Raw genomic sequence first — 17,325 nt, 5'->3', positions numbered from 1 at the left:
GACAGGAAGAGCTCCCGGAAGACTGGAATACTACTGCCAAGGTACTCAGAGAGCAGGCAGGAGAGTACTTGGGGTGCCTTCTGGTAGAAAAGAGGAGAAGGAGACTTGGTGGCGGGACCCCAAAATACAAGAAGTCATCCCAGGAAAGAGATTAGCGAAGAAGAAGAGGGATATGGAGAGGACGGAGGAGAGGCGGAAGGATCGAGATGTGACGTAGGGCAAATGGATAGGTGGCGAAGGCTAAACAAGAGGCATATGACGACATGTACACCAGGTTGGATACAAAAGAGGGAGAAAAGGGTCCCTACAGGTTGGCCAGACAGAGGAATAGAGATGGAAGGATGTACAGCAAGTAAAGGTGATTAAGGATAGCGATGGAAATATGTTGACTGGTGCCACTAGTGTGCTAAGCAGATGGAAAGAGTACTTTGAGAAGTTAATGAATGAAGAGAAGGTAGAGTCGAAGAGGCAGGAAGTGGCAATGATTAGTTAGGGGGACGTTAGAAAGGCACTGACCAGAATGAAAAATGGAAAGACAGTTGGTCCTGATGACATACCAGTGGAGGTATGGAAGCAATTTGGAGAGATGGCTGTGGAGTTTTTGACCAACTTATTCAATAGAATACTACCAGGAGAGAAGATGTCAGAAGAATCGCGGAAAGGTGTGCTCGTCCCCATTTTTAAGAACAAAGGCGATGTTCAGAGCTGTGAGAACTATTGAGGAATAAAGTTGATGAGCCACACAATGAAGTTATGGGAAAGAGTAGTGGAGGCTAGACTATAAGTAAGTATCTTCAAGCAACAGTATGGTTTCATGCATAGAAAGAGTAATACAGATGCATTATTTGGCTTGAGGATGATGAAGTACAGAGAAGGTCAGAAGGAGCTACATTGTGTCTTTGTAGACCTAGAGAAAGCCTATCCCAGAGTACCAAGAAAGGAACTGTGGTACTGCATGCGCAGGTCTGGTGTGGAGGAGAAATATGTTAGAATAGTATAGGACATGTATGAGGGCAGCAGAACAGCGGTGAGATGTGCCGTTGGTGTGTCAGAAGAATTTAAGGTGGAGGTGGGACTGCATCAGGGAGCCCCTTCCTGTTTGTGGTAGTAATGGATAGGCTGACAGATGAGGTTAAACTGGAATCCTCTTGGACTATGATGTTTGCAGATGATATTGTGATCTGCAGTGAAAGCAGGGAGAAGGTGGAGGAACAATTGGAAAGATGGAGGCACGCACTGGAAAGGAGAGGAATGAAAATTAGCTGAAGTAAAACAGAATATATGTGTATGAATCTGAGGGGCAGAGCAAGAGGAGTGAAGCTTCAGGGAGAAGAGATAGTGAGGGTGGATGACTTCAAATACTTGAGATCAACAATAGAGAGCAATGGGGAGTGTGGTAAAGAAGTGAAGAAACGGGTCCAAGCAGGGTGGAACAGTTGGCGGAAGGTCTGGTGTTCTATGCGACAGAACAGTCTCCGCTAGGATGAAGGGAAAAGTTTGTAAAACAGTGGTGAGGCCGGCCATGATGTATGGATTAGAGACGGTGGCACTGAAGAAACAACAGGAAGCAGAACTTGAGGTAGCAGAAATGAAGATGCTGAGGTTCTCACTTGGAGTGAACAGGTTGGACAAGATTAAAACGAGCTCATTTAAGGGACAGCCATAGTTGGATGTTTTGGAGACAAGGTTAGAGAGAGCAGACTTAGATGGTTTGGACATGTTCAGAGATGAGAGAGTGACTATATTGGTAAAAGGGTGAACAGGACAAGCTGAAAGGAAAAGAATGAGATATAAAACTAGGGCGGTGCAGCAGCGCCACTGTAGACCATTGGCCTCACATTTCTGAGGACCAACGTTCAAATCCTAGCCCAGCGCCTGTGTGGAGTTTGCATGTTCTCCCCGTGCCTGCATGGGATTTCTCCTGGCACTCCAGTTTCCTCCCACATCCCCCAAAAATGGGTATTAATTGGGGCCTAAAGTGACCCGAGGTGTGATTGTTACTGCGACTGTTGTCTGTCTCCATCTGCTCTGGGATGGGCTGCCAACCAGTTGAGGGTGTACCCTGGCTCTTGTCAGACCGAAGACTTGAAACATCTTTACATTCATACAATACACAAGATATATAGCAAAAACAATGCTCAATCTGTTTTGTTTTGCCTTTTTTGTTCTCATGTTTCAGTAGATCATTTTACTTTCATTTTAGAAATCATTATTACTACATTATACTCCTATTCGTATACAAAACTCGAGCTTCTATACAGTAAACAACAGTGATGTAGACAAGGTATCTGTACTTCAAGTTAAACATAAAAACACGCAACATGCAACCAACCTTTTGTTGAATTGGTCTAATTAATTAGTCAAATTAGAGGATTGACCACTCTTTATTTGTCTTGGTATTTTTAAATATATTATTGCTTGGTGGCAATGATAATGTTGCATTAAAAATACAGTAATAAAAAAAGTAGATTTTAGTGAGTAATCCACTATAACTGAAGGGTTTCTGTGCTGAGATGGAATAATCCTTATACAATCAAAAACAGAGCTCAATTAAAAATCCAGTCCTATGAATGTAATGGTTGGAATCGATGGCTCTTCAAGTGGTACAACTGAGAGATTCATCAAAGTATTGTGGAATAGTATATCTCTCAAAGTTATACAGTAAGGTCGAACCATCGTCAACAACTCTTGAAAGAATTTGGCTCAGGAGTACTGTGCTATGATCCCAAAACAGAAGGGTGAAACCGATGAAAAAGTGAAAAACTGATTATAGTGATGGAAGCAGGTATACAGTAGAACTTATGAAAGCATAAGAAGCTGCTACTACAGATCCTTCCTATGAAGAGCAATATTGTTCCATTGACATCAATAAAGATGAAGAATGACACGGCAAAGCAAGCTGTGTGGCTGTAAAGCCTAACTTCGCAGAATTCAAGAGAAATCCTGCAATTGTCTGCCAAGTGACATCAAAGTTAAAGTGTATGGAAGGTTTTCAAAGCATCTTTTGCTAAAATTTTACAGTTTTTTTATACTGAATTTGAATCTGAAATCCGATATGAAGGAAACATTTTTATTTTTCAATTATCGGCAAAAAATGAACGCGCATTGCTGGATCCGCCGGGAAAAATGGAAAGGGGGCGGGAAGACCCGAGTAGGGGCGTGGCGTCACACGGAGCGCTCCACATCATGGCACTTTTTGACAACAAGGCGAGAACGACGATGGATTTCACGGTAATTCGAGCGATGAACATGATTCTGAAGGGTGCCACGAAGCCAATGAAGAATACGAGCTTCATAAAGACGTTAAAGGTTATTAATTTGAGCCAGTTCAAAAGCACACATATTTGAAATAGCTGGCGATGAAGTTGCCGACCGAGCAATGAGACCCAGCTAGGAGGACATGCTTGTTTTGGAAACACAGGACTGGTAAGCATTTGTGAAGTAGCTGTTTTGTTTATTTAGCCATAAACTGATAAATAGTAAAGGCTTCGATATCTTGAATGTATATATGAAGTTTTCGGTCTTGTTTTAAAATTATGCAAACACCATGTATTTAGTAAATACTAAATTTAGGTACGCGACAACCGTGACAACTATTTTGCGTGTATAAGACTTGTATATTGTTGCACCAAAACACACGAAAGCTGTTAACGTCTTCCACAGTCTACTAAATTGGTATATTTTCACAAATAAGGATTTTAATGAACGAAATCCGTTTAAATGTTGCCATGTTAATTTGAGAGCAATTGCTGGTGATATCTTATCACCACAAATACAATTTCACGTGGTAAACTGATGTCATAACCAGATAGTACCCCGACCCGTCCAAACCCCATTTTAGTCACAATTTTCCCAAGATATTATGGGCAAAACCCCAAAGCATTACACTGAAAGCTGTAAACCGGTATCTTGTGGTTTTGTTTTGGGACAAAATGCTTAAAATGGAAATGTAAGTGGGGTGGATGGTTCTGTTTACTGGACTAATATGGGTCTTTGAGTTGTAGAGGTTTGTGAATGTGAACAGATTTTTATTTATTTATTATATCCACAGGTGTGCATGTAAATGGTCCATTCCTATGCAAACAACAAAGAGTTTTTGTTGCCATGAGAGTCAACATATTCACAAAAAAATGGCAGATTATCCAGACCAACTACATTGCATGACGGAGCATCCATCCATCCATCCATCCATCAATTATTCTCACAAGGGTCCCAGGAGTGCTGGAGCCTATCTCAGTTGTCATCAAGCAGAAGGAACTGGAGATCTCGCAGGCACGACATGCAAACTCCACACAGGTGGGGCTAGGATTTTAACCCAGATCCTCATAAATGTGAGGCTAACGGTTTACAGCTGCTCCTCCGTGCCGCCCCATTTACATTAAGATTTTTCAAAAAAAAGATTTACATTATAATTGTTCCTACTAAAAGAAGAATTTGTCCAATCATTGCTTGTTCAAATAAAGTCCCATTCTAGGAAATTGTCACATTTTCTTATGTTCAGGTTAATGCGACATACTCCTTATAGAGAGGCGTTGGGAGAATTGCTGGCAGAAATAACTGCGTGCCACTTGCATCCAGCTGTAAGATTCGTGAAACCTTTCCAAATCCAGAGGCCCAAGAGTACACGGGATTTAAATGGTCTACATCCTGATTTTTTTTTTCTTTTGTGTAAATGTTGATGTATATGTTTGTATATGAAGTAAACATACACCACAGAACTAGATTCATAGCATTTTTATTGAACTGTATGCTTATATTTTGTATAAATACGTTACATAAAATTTGCACTAATTTTTTGGTCTTTCAATGGGTTGTTTTTACGTGACTGTCACTCGTTGTGCTGCTTCGAATGGAGGCCATTTTCGATCCCTGAGCTCCATTACTCATACATAGGCAAGGTGGACGTCATATTTCTAACTGATTTATCGAATGGACCGACAGCACATCAGGCCTAGACTGACTACTAGGCTACCTGGCATACACACACCATGGTACTCAGGACCGCGTCACAAAGGCAGAGTATTGTGCCCTTGATCTTTTACTCTGACAGAAATCATGAAGAAGGAGCACTTACCTGTATGGTAACACAGAAATTGAAAGGCGGTGGAATATTATTTTTTTTAATATGGAGGCAAACTCCATTTATTCCTTTTTTTTTTTCCAAAAAGTAAAACCTGTATATTAGTTCAACACAATTTAAGTGAAAAGTTTGTTTAAAATTTAATGACAATGGCAGAAAGACAAAAGAATAAACAAATCCAGTTTTTCACAAAATTCTCGAATCTTTCAAGTGACTAACAAAAAAGGATCTTAAGTGTAATGTTGGCCTTCTGAAAAGAGTATCGATTAAGCTTGTTAGCTCGGCGACATATCAGCAGGATCGAGGTTGAAGCCGGTAAGTGTGTTAGCAGCGTCGGCTAATCGTCCACAAAGCCAAGTCTCCGTGAAGCACAGAGCCGCAGAATGTCCAAATTGCTTAGTCGGAAGAGTTAGATGATGTCCCCGCTTACGCAGCCGGACTTATGCACCTGATCGCGAGGCTTTGAAGAGCGCACCGACAAGTAACTCTGGAAAAAACGTCAGCGAATTGGCAAGAGTTATTGAAAAAAAGGCAGAAAAAGGCTCTCTGATGGCTAGCAAGTCCTCTCTTGCGTACTTAAGTCCTGAGACGCCCGTGAAACACAGAAACACAAACAGTAACGGAGAGCATTCCTGAGACTTCCACACTGGTATGCGTTAGGTAGAGAGGTTAAATGGCGGCGTGCAGTGGTGTATGGGTAATTCAGCAAAAAAATGTGACGAGGTTGAAATACATGTTGCAGTATTCTCTCTGGTATCGGAAAGATGTGTTCCATTTTCATGAACAGACACTTTGTCAGTCTGGCAACTTCTGGAATGGACCAAATATGGAGATTCAGTATCTGCTGGTTCGATGTCAAACTCTTGTGCAAATGATGCTTCCTGCAACATCTGTAATTAATATAGAGAAATAAGGTTCAATGTTTATAAAATAATGAAAAAAATGTGTAGATAAAGCACGGGTTCATTTCAATCTATATCATGGTGCACAAACTATTTTTAATAAAATTGCAAACAAGTCTCCTATTCTGTGAGTGACTAGTATGTAATACTGCTTATTTTATTAAAATTAAAACCCCCGCACAAATAAATAAAATGTTTGTATACATCCATTCATTTTCTTAGCTGCTTATCCTCACAAGGGTCGCAGGAGCACTGGAGCCTATCCCAGCTGTCATTGGGCTGTAGGCAAGGTACACGGGTCCTCACCACTGTGTGACCAACGCTTTCCAGCTGCTCAACTGTCCTGCCATTTGTACAGATTATCCTGTTTTACTAGTTGAGAATGGTCAAACAATTTACAGTAATGAAATATTTTTCGCTAAGAATGACATGTGCTTCTATTATTCAACTGTGTAAACAGTGTTAAACGTTTTCAGGAAAAAAATACATAACTCACCAATTTGTCTTTGCAGTTTTCATACTTTCGGGGGGCTGAGGTTGTCGAAGCGTGTCCAGGTTCAGCGGTTGATCCAAGTTTGTGTTTGTCCCTTTAGCAACACCGACCTACTTGTTCAGGTGTTGGAACAGGCGGTATGGTTGGCACTAGTCCAAGTTCTAACACTTAAAACTCAAGTCAGACATGAGTCCACCAGTAAAAGAGTCCAGGGTGAAATGGCCACTGCATACTGTATGACAGAGTGCTGACCGGGTTTGGAAAAATTAGCCCCCTTCATTTGCACAAAACTTACCCACTTTCTTCTGAGGCTTAGGTCTTTTTGAAAACAATGTAAACTGTGACCAGAATAACTCAAATTGCTACAAAACTGAACCACAAACCATCTTCACCATTTTTACGGATTGCTTTTAGCTTAAATCACTGAGGAATTCTCGAAAACGAATGGATCTTTCTTCGGCGTAAACAAGCGAGGCACCAGGCTAATTCTAGTCCCACAACAGCAGGTCTCCTCCCTGTGAGGTCAGAGGTTAGCCACACGAAAGGAGGCATTTTCCAGGTATGGGAAACAATGTCAAAGCTCACTGACTTAAATTCATAAACATTTTTTGGGTAAAAACTTCAAACAAGATGTGCATTTTACATTACAGTTGAAGATATATTTTCATCTGCATAAGATAATTTGCATTAGAAATTAGACATTCCACACGCTTTAAGGATGAGTAAAACCTTTATTAATTTGTAAGTTTACTTAAAGTGTTTGTAATGTCTGATTTCAAATGCAAATTATCTTATCTAGACGAAAATATATGTTCAATTGTACCATAAAATGCAAAACGTTTTAGATGATTTTACCAAAAATGTGTTTATGAATTAAAGTCCATGAACTTTGACCTAGTTTTTCGTGACTGAAAAATGACTAATTTTGGGTGGACCTGCGATTGTGCGACTGGTACTGTCTGGTTAAGATATCACTGGCTATTGCTCTCAAATTAACTTGACGCTATTTTAAACGGATTTTGTTCATTAAAATCCTTATTTGTGAAAACACACCAACATAGACTGTGGACTATGTTACGATTTTCCATTTATTTTGGTGCAACAATAAACGAGCCTTGTACACGCAAATTAGTGACGCACATCGTACTGCAGATAGTTTCTCATGCAAGCACAGGCAGATCCATCGCGCTGTACAATGAACGGCCACGTGGTCGCGTACCTATTTACTAAATACACGGTGTTTGCATAATTTTAAAACAAGACCGAAAACTTCGTATCTGCATTCAGGATATCAAAGCCTTTACTATTTATCAGTTTATGACTAACTAAACCAAACAAGAACTTCACAAATACTTTCCAGTCTTTGTTTCCAACACGAGGCATATCCTGCTCCCGGCCTGCTCGGTACATCCTTCATGGCCAGCTATTTCGTTTGCATTTGAACATGCGTGCTGTCTAACTGGCTCAAATTGATAACCTGTAACGCCTTTATAAAGCTCGTATTCTTCACAGTCTTCGTGGGACCCTTAAGAATAGTGTTCATTGCTCGAAATATCGGAAAATTCATCGCCGTTCTTACAATTTATTCCAATGCGCGCCACTGTTGACACCGGATGTGACGGCACGTTTGCTACTCGGCTGTTTCCGCTTTTCGTTTTCATCTTTTTTGCCAGTAATCGAAAAATAAAAATGTTTCTTTCATAACGTAATACAGATTTGAATTCTGCATAAAAAAACTGTATAATATTAGTAAAAAGGCGCAATGAGGACATTCCATACACTTTAAGACAAATCCTGATTCAAAGTACACCACATGAATCTCAATTGTTTTATCAGAGTAGTTTAACTTATTTATACACTTGGAAACACGGTAAAAAGTATGAGTGACAACTACAGGACTTCTCATTTATTGGGGGGTAATTTCCTTGGAAGTTTGAATGACTTTAGCTCAATTTTTTTAGATTCACTCATCAGTAATCCAGTTTGGAAAATTGAAACGCTGTTGTGAAGATTGCTTTGGCTGTGTATGTTAGTAGTTGTTCATCTTGCCATCAGTTTATGAACCTTTTAGTCCTATATAGATGGGGGGAAAACAGACTAATAAAAACCAAGCCATCACCCCTAACAGTGTTGTAAACTGACACATCCACACCTGCACACACACACACGTGGACAGGTACAATTTACTATCAAGATCTAGGTAAATATGATCTTTTGTTAGTTAAGAGAAGGTTGAAAGATGTGGTGAAGGAACACATGAGGGCTGTTGGTATCAGAGAGGCAGATGCAGGAGAAAGCCATGAGGTGAGTACGTGAGCAAAGCTAGTAGTTTTCTGATGAACTATTCATTTCTGAACTATCTATATTTTCATTTTCAATAACATGTTAGGAAATCTCTCTCAAGAGGCATCTGTGTATGGAAGGTAAAACTAACTTTTTTTTCATGGATACACACAATGTAAGTTTACACCAAGGAATGGCGATATGATCAAGGTCAAACTACACTAACGCCTGTACCATGTATTGAATAATACATATACAGTGATGCCTCAGTTCTCGACCATAATCCGTTTCAGAAAACGGTTCGAAAAGTGAATTGTTCAAAAACCGAATCGATGTTTCCCATGACAATGAATGGAAAAAGAAATAATGCATTCCAAGCCAAAAATTGGCTTTTTAAAGCATTTTTTAAAGTTTTTCCTGATAATAAACTGCATAGTAGAAATACATGTATAATTTAAATACTTTATATAATTAAATAATTGAAGAAATTTATCTTTTGCTTAAAATGTATGCAGTAGTAATAGGGGGGGCTAGAGAGTGCATTGCCGTATCTGTAGCAACTCGGCCCCCAGTCCATAATCAGAAGGCAGCGTAAGGGCAAGTTTTTTTCCACCAAATAGGCTTTCACGGTCGGGGCAAACACCTCATGCACCAACTCGGTACAAAATTGCAGGGTCACTCAAGCTTTGGTGTTGGACCTCCTGTCATCTTTTTCCTTTTCCTTTCGGCTAGTCCCGTTATGGGGTCACCACAGCGTGTCATCTTTTTCCATCCAAGGCTATCTCGTGCATCTTTTTCTCTAACACCCACTGTCCTCATGTCCTCCCTCACAAAATCCATCAACCTTTTCTTTGGTCTTCCTCTCGCTCTTTTGCGTGGCAGCTCCATCCTCAGCACCCTTCTACCAATATACTAACTCTCTCGCCTCTGCACATGTCCAACCCGTCGAAGTCTGCTCTCTCTAACCTTTGCTCCTGAACATCCAACTTTGGCTGTCCCTCGAATGAGCTCATTTGTAATCCTATCCAACCTGTTCACTCCGAGCGAGAACCTCAACATCTTCATTTCTGCTCCCTCCAGTTCTGTTTCCTGTTGTTTCTTCAGTGCCACCGTCTCTAATCCGTACATCATGGCCGGCCTCACCACCATTTTATAAACTTTGCCCTTCATCCTAGCAGAGACTCTTCTGTCGCATAGAACACCAGACAACTTCCGCCAACTAATCCACATCGCTTGGACCCGTTTCTTCACTTCTTTACCACACTCTCCATTGCTCTGTATTGCTGATCCCAAGTATTTGAAGTCATCCACCCTCACTATCTCTTCTTCCTGGAGCTTCACTCCTCTTCCTCCACCCCTCACATTCATGCACATGGTCCGAACTTGCAGCCTCCCCATAACGAACAATGGAGTTTATCCCTCCTCTTTTACAGATTTGTCAAACCATCCTCGACTAGCTTTAAATTCAAAGCCCTCAGGAACTAGACTAGGGTCTTTTTTGTTAAACCGGCATACAAATTTCTAGCTTTAGTGCAAATCCCTTCCTCGCCAACACTATCCCCAGCTAAGTGTTGTTCGTTTATGAAAATTAAAAGCAACTTTTCAACTTCTTCCAAGATCTGTGGCCTCTGCTTGCTCAACACAGTTGGTCCTTTAGCAATATCACTTGCTTTAAGCGAGTCCTTGTGTTTTAGAATGGTGCTTATTATCGATTTTGCCATGCCATACTTCTTCGATAGCTCAGAAACACACACACCAGATTTGTTTTAGGCTATCAATTCTGTCTTGAAGTCGACAGTATTAGAAAGAACTTAACGTTTTTCAGCACCAGCAGTCTTACTACCTCCACTTGCCTTCTTTGGAGCCACGATTGGAGGTTAATACAGGATTATGAGAATGAGATGAGAATAAAAACAACAGTCACTACCGGGACACGTCTGTGTACATAGGCTGCGTAGTACAGAATAACAAACGTGCGCTGATTACGCCGCATCCGTTATGTCGTTTCCGTTTTTTTTTTCGGAGGGCATTTGAATAGACAATCACAAAGCGCATTATGAGGGGGTCAACTGCTTGCGCCGCGCGCATTATGTTATTTCCCACTTTTTTCTGAGGTGCGGGAATTCACAACAAACCACGTCGTGGGTCAGATGGTCTGGCCACGTGCAATAAGTTATTTCTGTGATTTTTCAGCGCCGTTTGAGTACCGATTTTTATTCAAAAACAGAAGCAAAAAAAATCTCGAAATTATCGTTCGAAAACCGATTTGTTCAAAACGGGGACGTTCGAAAACCAAGGCTTGACTGTACAACATACATTCAACCTAAATTTCGAAAACCTCGAGTCCTACTGCTTTATACAATTAAAAATGGCACCTGCTTCATAATAAAACCCTTGGAATAAGTCTGGGCATTTAACCATTCGTATAATAGGTTTTTACACTTTTGTTGTTGTTGTTTTTTTAGTTGGTTGGGCATATTAGCGCACATGCACTTGTGTTTTGTGGTTTGATAAGAGCCTTGAGAACAAGATGTTCTTGTGGGATGTAAGACTGATATGTTTATGATAAGACGCTCGGAACAAGTCCGGGCATGTAACCATTGGCACAATTAGATTTTCACTGATGTTTTTTTTCCAGATCTTCTCACCTTTCAGATGCCCAATGTTATGTGCTGAAGTAATGTGAGTACCCCCGGTTGCTCCCAGTGCTGTGTGACCTTTGGACAAGACCCCCTAACATCTCAGATACACAATTTCCTATATCCAAGCCACGTGACTGTGCCCATTCTCTGTCAAAGCTGTGTGACTGCCGGATGCACCCCTAACACTTCAGCAAAGCCCTCGGAAGACCATAACATAAATCATTGACGCGGGACTGGGCCAGAAAGTAACCTATTCAGAGGTATGATTGCAAATGGCCTATTTTGATGACTATATGACACCCCATCATTTCCTTTATTCCTTCAGGCATCCCCGAACATAATCTCATGACACAAAAACACCAAGAAACACGAGCTCACCTTAGTTTCACCGGTTGTATGTATCTCCTTTTATGGTCACCGGATGCAAGGTTGATGGGCACGTGTTCCGAGAGGTGACGTCATGGGGCACGTGCTCCCAGGTGATGATGTCATACGCAAAAAAAAAGCATACACTACACAATCAGTGACTAGCAGAAATTATACTATACATAAAATGCCAACAAAGATAAAAACAAATTGTAATATTCAAATGGATGGCATCTGATTTAAAAACAGTGACAAAGCCCAAATGCTTTCAAATACATGCATTTTTTTTTTTAATTCATTCAAACTTGACAGGCTTGAAGACATTTTTGGGGCCCTCTTTAGTGAGTTAATGACTTATGTACATATGTGCCAAATATTTAATATTTGTTTAAAGCTCTAACCTGCAATGGCCCAAATGGGCATGGGCAATATACATCTGTACTTTTGTGCCTCCCACTAGCGTTTCAAATAAGCAAGCATCTGTTAAAATACTGAATCGTTCCCACATCCTGATTCACACAAACCACATTGCTGGGTCACTAGCAAGTTAACTTACACAAACACATTGAAAGAAATGAGATCAACAAAAGCAAGAGAGCAAGGTCATGACCACATGAACACACACACTGTTGCTGGCAGCTAGCAGTTTCTCAAAAAGAGGCAGTTGTTGTTCAGTTTTATTATTGCTTTCATTTATTGTCTGACTATTTTATGCAAATTGTATTTTTAGTGAGCTTTTTTTTTTTTTTTTTTTTTTACAACTATGCTCCACCTTTAGCTTGGCAAAATGCCTCATTTCTGTGCACCCATTTCCATTCACTGAATGTTAAAAAAAAGTAAAAGTACTGAAGAACACAAGATGTTAGGTGAGCTGGAAGGCTCTCCTGTAGTATTGGCTTGGATGAAAGTAAATTGTAAAGTAACATTAATAAAAAAATACATTCTTTAAAATAATGTACTTTAATTGCTATGGTCTATAGTATCATACGGCAGCACGGTGGATCAGCTGGTAAAGCGTTGGCCTCACAGTTCTGAGGACACGGGTTCAATCCCGGCCCTGCCTGTGTCGAGTTTACATGTTGTCCCCGTGCCTGCGTGGGTTTTCTCTGGGCACTTCGGTTTCCTCCCAGATCCCAAAAACATGCATCCACTAGGGACTCCAAATTTCCCCCAGGTGTGATTGCAAGTGCAACTAATTGTCTTCATGTGCCCTGCAATTGGCTAGCAACCAGTTCAGGGTGTACCCCGCCTCTTGCCCATTGACAGCTGGGATAGCCCCCAGCACTCCCCGCGACCCTTGTAAGGCTTAGCAGCAAAGAAAATGGATGGATGGATATAATATACCATTGGTATTAAAAATATATAATAAAAATAAAATTAGTGTTTTTGTGAAAATATTTGAACCCTAAAAAATTGCAACTATATACTGAGAGAAATATACCATTGGATAAAATTATTGTACACAATATAGCAGGACGGCGACTCTATACTCTGCTGATGATTTTTTTGTTGGGACTCATTGTTTCCAGACATCTGCATCCTGTCTTTAAGCAGTCTCAAGTGTAAAATGATTTATGCCATTAGTGTAATGTCAAACTGTTTCAATCTCTTTTATTGGTTTTCATTACAGTGCTCATAATGTTGTGCCTGGTCTACATAATGTTAAGATGTTTGAAGATGGTTCTTCTTTCAACCTGATAAACACATTCTAAATGGCAATTCCCAAAGACTAACCTTTCCAAACCAATTGCACAGTACACAGAACAAGAGTGTGTTAAATTTAATACATAATCCAACTGTTAGCACGCCATCATATTAAATGTGACACCAAACAGTTCAAATTACCTGCAAGCTTGTGCTCTGATCAGAAAAAGGAGAGCTGAAGAAACACGTGACGATGCTCATGACTGTCTCAGTTACATAACGCTCCAACATGGTATCTGCATGCTTCCTGTCACTGGTGTTGTTGCACACCTAGACATAAACAAAGACTTGTGATGCACAGCCACTGTATCATACCTCTCGTTCAAGAGTGACAAGGGAGCTTTTTTTTTTTTTTTTTTTTTTTTAGCAGAGTCCCCTTTTTTTTTCCTCTCTCTCTCAAAAGACACTTTGCTTTGCTCACCCGACAAATGTCCACCAGGAAGTTTTCAAAAAGCTTCCACATGTGGTTAGATGTATAGATCTCCTTCATTTCCACCTCAGTATCGACATAGCAGTGGTTCAGGAAGTTGATATAGGCAATTTTTATCTACAACATGTGAAACTTATTTTACCATGTTGATCTTCACAAGGTTATTAGAATATGAAGTAAAGCGATTCATTTCCAAGATGGCTACAATACTCTTTATAGAGGCAGTATAATCGTTCATTAAGGCCACTATTAATAAAAGATGTTGAGAATTTCATTATGGATCTGAGCAATTTACAACACCAACTCTCTTCCAACCAAAACCCAAGAAATTCACCTCGGGGATACAGTCTTCATGTGTGACGACCCGCACAATGTCATCCAGGGGCAACAGGGAGTTACATTTAATTTCTGTGTAGACGTTTTTCCCTTCCGTGCAGACAGCTAACAATTCAACCAGATGGATGTGGTACATTAAAGGGCTGTTTTCATCCATGCGGTCCCGTTCCGAGCGCATCATCTGAATTAACGTTTGGAAGGATGCACGGTCATTGTAGAAGACAAGGACATCCTCTCCTGAGTTCACGAGCTAAAGGGGTCAGAGTCACAGTTGACAGTTATCAAAAACGACGAATGTAACATTTTAAGATGAAGACCTGACAAATCTCCTAATAAAGATTATGAGCCAAGATTTGTTGTGATCATGCATATTTTCAATGAACATGTCTGTGTTTTTTCTATTCAATAATATTAATGACACTCATTGTCTCATAGTATAACTGGGTGTAAGTGGTCATTAGAACGAGCCTTGATACGTGACTTGTAGTCCATTTGAAAATAAAATAAAATAAAAAAAGATCTCAAACCTCAGCCATGACGATGTCCTGACACTTTTTGATGAATTTATTCTCAGCCTTCACAATGGTTTGAAGAAACTTTAAGTACTGGACATGCCGACCGTGTGTCTCAGCACAGTGGACAAAGTGTTGAACCACACGCTCGTTGATCTCACTGCAGAGTTGGAAGTTATTCATGAAAATGTGCTGCATGGTAATGGCCTCCAGAATCTGGAAGTGCAGAAGAGGGATTTTGAAGCAAAGGAAAGAGGATATATAAAAACAATTCAAATAACTGATTCTAAGGTTTTCTCGTTTGTTTTTCAAAATGCAAAATGGCTGGTATCTGGTTTTGGTGTGTACCTCACCCCTGGGTTAAGAAAGAGGTATATATGCTTGTGTAGAAGAGCTTGGTTTTGTTGGTTGCCTGCACAGAAATTCTGAAGAAACTCGTGAGCCAGTTTCATGATTTCCTGCATTCGAACATCCTCACCCTGTTGTGGAAGACACAGAACCTCCTTTTTTTGCTCCAACAAATGTTAAAATGCATGTGATACAATGTTCAGTCTCAGAAGCACACAAGGGACCTTTTCATAAGGGATCTGTAGAAGCTCCAGCACTACGCAGTGTGCACCCATGTTTCTCAACAGCCTCTGCTGCTGTTTCTTACTCTTCTTTCCTGAGCTCCCCTCCTGGACGCAGAGCATACTGAGACGCAGCAGAATCTGGACAGAAATAGCAAAAAATTATTTTAAAACAATAGAGACATTGAAATGAAAATGACATTACAAATGAGTACACAGTACCTCTTTTACCACCCTGTAGTTATAGTTGCTGGTGGTTTCTGTGCTGTTCTTGTCAGAAGCAAGTGAATCCCCCTGTGAAACAAGAACTGGTTGTTTTAAGTAATAACATTACTGTACAGCAACAACACAATTTACCCCAACTACTTATTTTACTCATAAATGCATTATTTGAGATGTGGATTAGCGGACTTTTCTGCAAATTGTTTGCAACTCTAAAACATTGATTTTCACTTGTTATCTGTGACGTGTTTCAATCTGTTTAAGCCCTCCAAATAGTTTATCCAAAATAAAGGCATTAGGCGGACAATTTAGGGGAAGATTGATGATACCGTAGGTCTTTTGGCTTAGCTTACTTTGTAGCTTGTAACCACTGACACTAGTATTTAAGTACATATGTGTATGTAAATTTAAAGTGTGACTACTGCACCTTATTTTTGTTATCTGACTCTGAGGGGCCATCTCCGTCCATCCCATCTTCTCCCTGCCTTTTGTAAACCCACAATTCAGATTTCTCCACGATGGACCGCAATTGGTCAAGATCTGCTTTGATCTGCTTGTAGTTATCGACATCTTGCCTGGTCACAAGAAGCTGGACCTATAATAACAGTTTAATGCACAGAGAAGAGGACTTGCATTCAGTTTCCTTTTAAAATGTTTCATGGTTGAAAGATGAGCATTAACCAAGAACTGCAAGGCCCAACAACTGAGAAGAAGGAAACACCGGTGGTAACCCCAACCTGTTTGAAAGCCATGAGAACTTCCTGCCTCTGACTGAAGTGTCGGAAGAGCAGTTGAAGTGCGCCGGACACGAGTGGAGGGTAGTCATGCATGGTAAGGTGGAGCAGCACTCTTAGGAAGGTACGTCCACCGTGGTCATCCAAGTCAAGTGGCGTGTTCTCTTCACTAAGTGAGCAGACAAAAAGAAGTTACTGGAATTATTTTGACAGAAACTCTTTCGAGATATTCTTGATTTTGAAAAATTAGTTCAGAATTACCTGCCGCCAAATATTCCTTCTGCCTGCTCCTCAATATTTTCAAAGTCAAGATTTCCTGAAGGGTGTTAAATGTTCTGATTATTTTTGGGGGGGAATTTCACAAGGTTTAAGAATGCAGTCGATCTGGGTTGACTCTCCCGTGCTTCAGTGCAGTTACACCTCTCTCCCGCAATGTGCCAAACTCATCTGTGCCCAATCTTATTTACAGTACGAACGTCATGACTTTACAACATGAAACAATGATCTGATGGTTGTTTTGATGGGAACGAAAATAATATTACTACAATGTCACACAGTTTACTCCCAACTTATTTCTTTTAAAATTGTGACTTTACAAATCTTGTCATAATTAAAATGTTATTCTTGTAATCGTCAGACTATATTATTGATGCATGGTACTAATAAAGTTTTATAATGCGAGGTGGTGGATATCGTTAATAACTGACAGCAGAAACTGTCCAGGTGAAAAAAACGACAAGTTCGAGATTGACACCTTGCCCAAGCCCACTTGTTCCAATTTTGGCGACAAATGTGTTCAACACGGAACGGATCGCCTTGTGTGAGTGCACCCTCCCATACCTGGCATCTGACTGATGACATTATTGGTTCCGTTCTGGCTGGCAGCATTTTCTGACTGGGGGTTGTTTTCATCAAACTCTCGTTTGAAAATACAAAGTAGACAGGAAATCCTGTAGTCCAGCCGCACATTTAGGATAAACTGAGGTAAGAGAAAGGTCAAAGTGAAATATCAGTGCTAGTTGATAGTTCCAACGCGTCTCCAGTCTTCTGAT

General features: G+C 40.4%; 1 protein-coding gene across 17 annotated transcripts in view; it reads right to left on the bottom strand.

The window, feature by feature from the left end:
• Positions 1 to 17,325, bottom strand: part of itpr1b (inositol 1,4,5-trisphosphate receptor, type 1b) — a 135,008-nt gene that overhangs the window by 78,266 nt on the left and 39,417 nt on the right. For all 17 annotated transcript variants that reach the window (XM_061831424.1, XM_061831426.1, XM_061831428.1 and 14 more), the window contains 11 exons: positions 17,114 to 17,252; positions 16,535 to 16,589; positions 16,277 to 16,442; positions 15,967 to 16,134; positions 15,540 to 15,611; positions 15,321 to 15,458; positions 15,102 to 15,227; positions 14,764 to 14,964; positions 14,235 to 14,486; positions 13,892 to 14,017; positions 13,612 to 13,740 (listed from right to left, as the gene is read on the bottom strand). In XM_061831424.1, coding sequence (XP_061687408.1) covers positions 13,612 to 13,740; positions 13,892 to 14,017; positions 14,235 to 14,486; positions 14,764 to 14,964; positions 15,102 to 15,227; positions 15,321 to 15,458; positions 15,540 to 15,611; positions 15,967 to 16,134; positions 16,277 to 16,442; positions 16,535 to 16,589; positions 17,114 to 17,252 — 1,572 coding nt within the window. The remainder of the gene's footprint in view (positions 1 to 13,611; positions 13,741 to 13,891; positions 14,018 to 14,234; positions 14,487 to 14,763; positions 14,965 to 15,101; positions 15,228 to 15,320; positions 15,459 to 15,539; positions 15,612 to 15,966; positions 16,135 to 16,276; positions 16,443 to 16,534; positions 16,590 to 17,113; positions 17,253 to 17,325) is intronic.

Source organism: Syngnathoides biaculeatus, chromosome 10 (assembly GCF_019802595.1).
Source record: "Syngnathoides biaculeatus isolate LvHL_M chromosome 10, ASM1980259v1, whole genome shotgun sequence".
NCBI classification, from domain to species: domain Eukaryota; kingdom Metazoa; phylum Chordata; class Actinopteri; order Syngnathiformes; family Syngnathidae; genus Syngnathoides; species Syngnathoides biaculeatus.
This window is presented reverse-complemented; position numbering and strand designations above follow the sequence as displayed.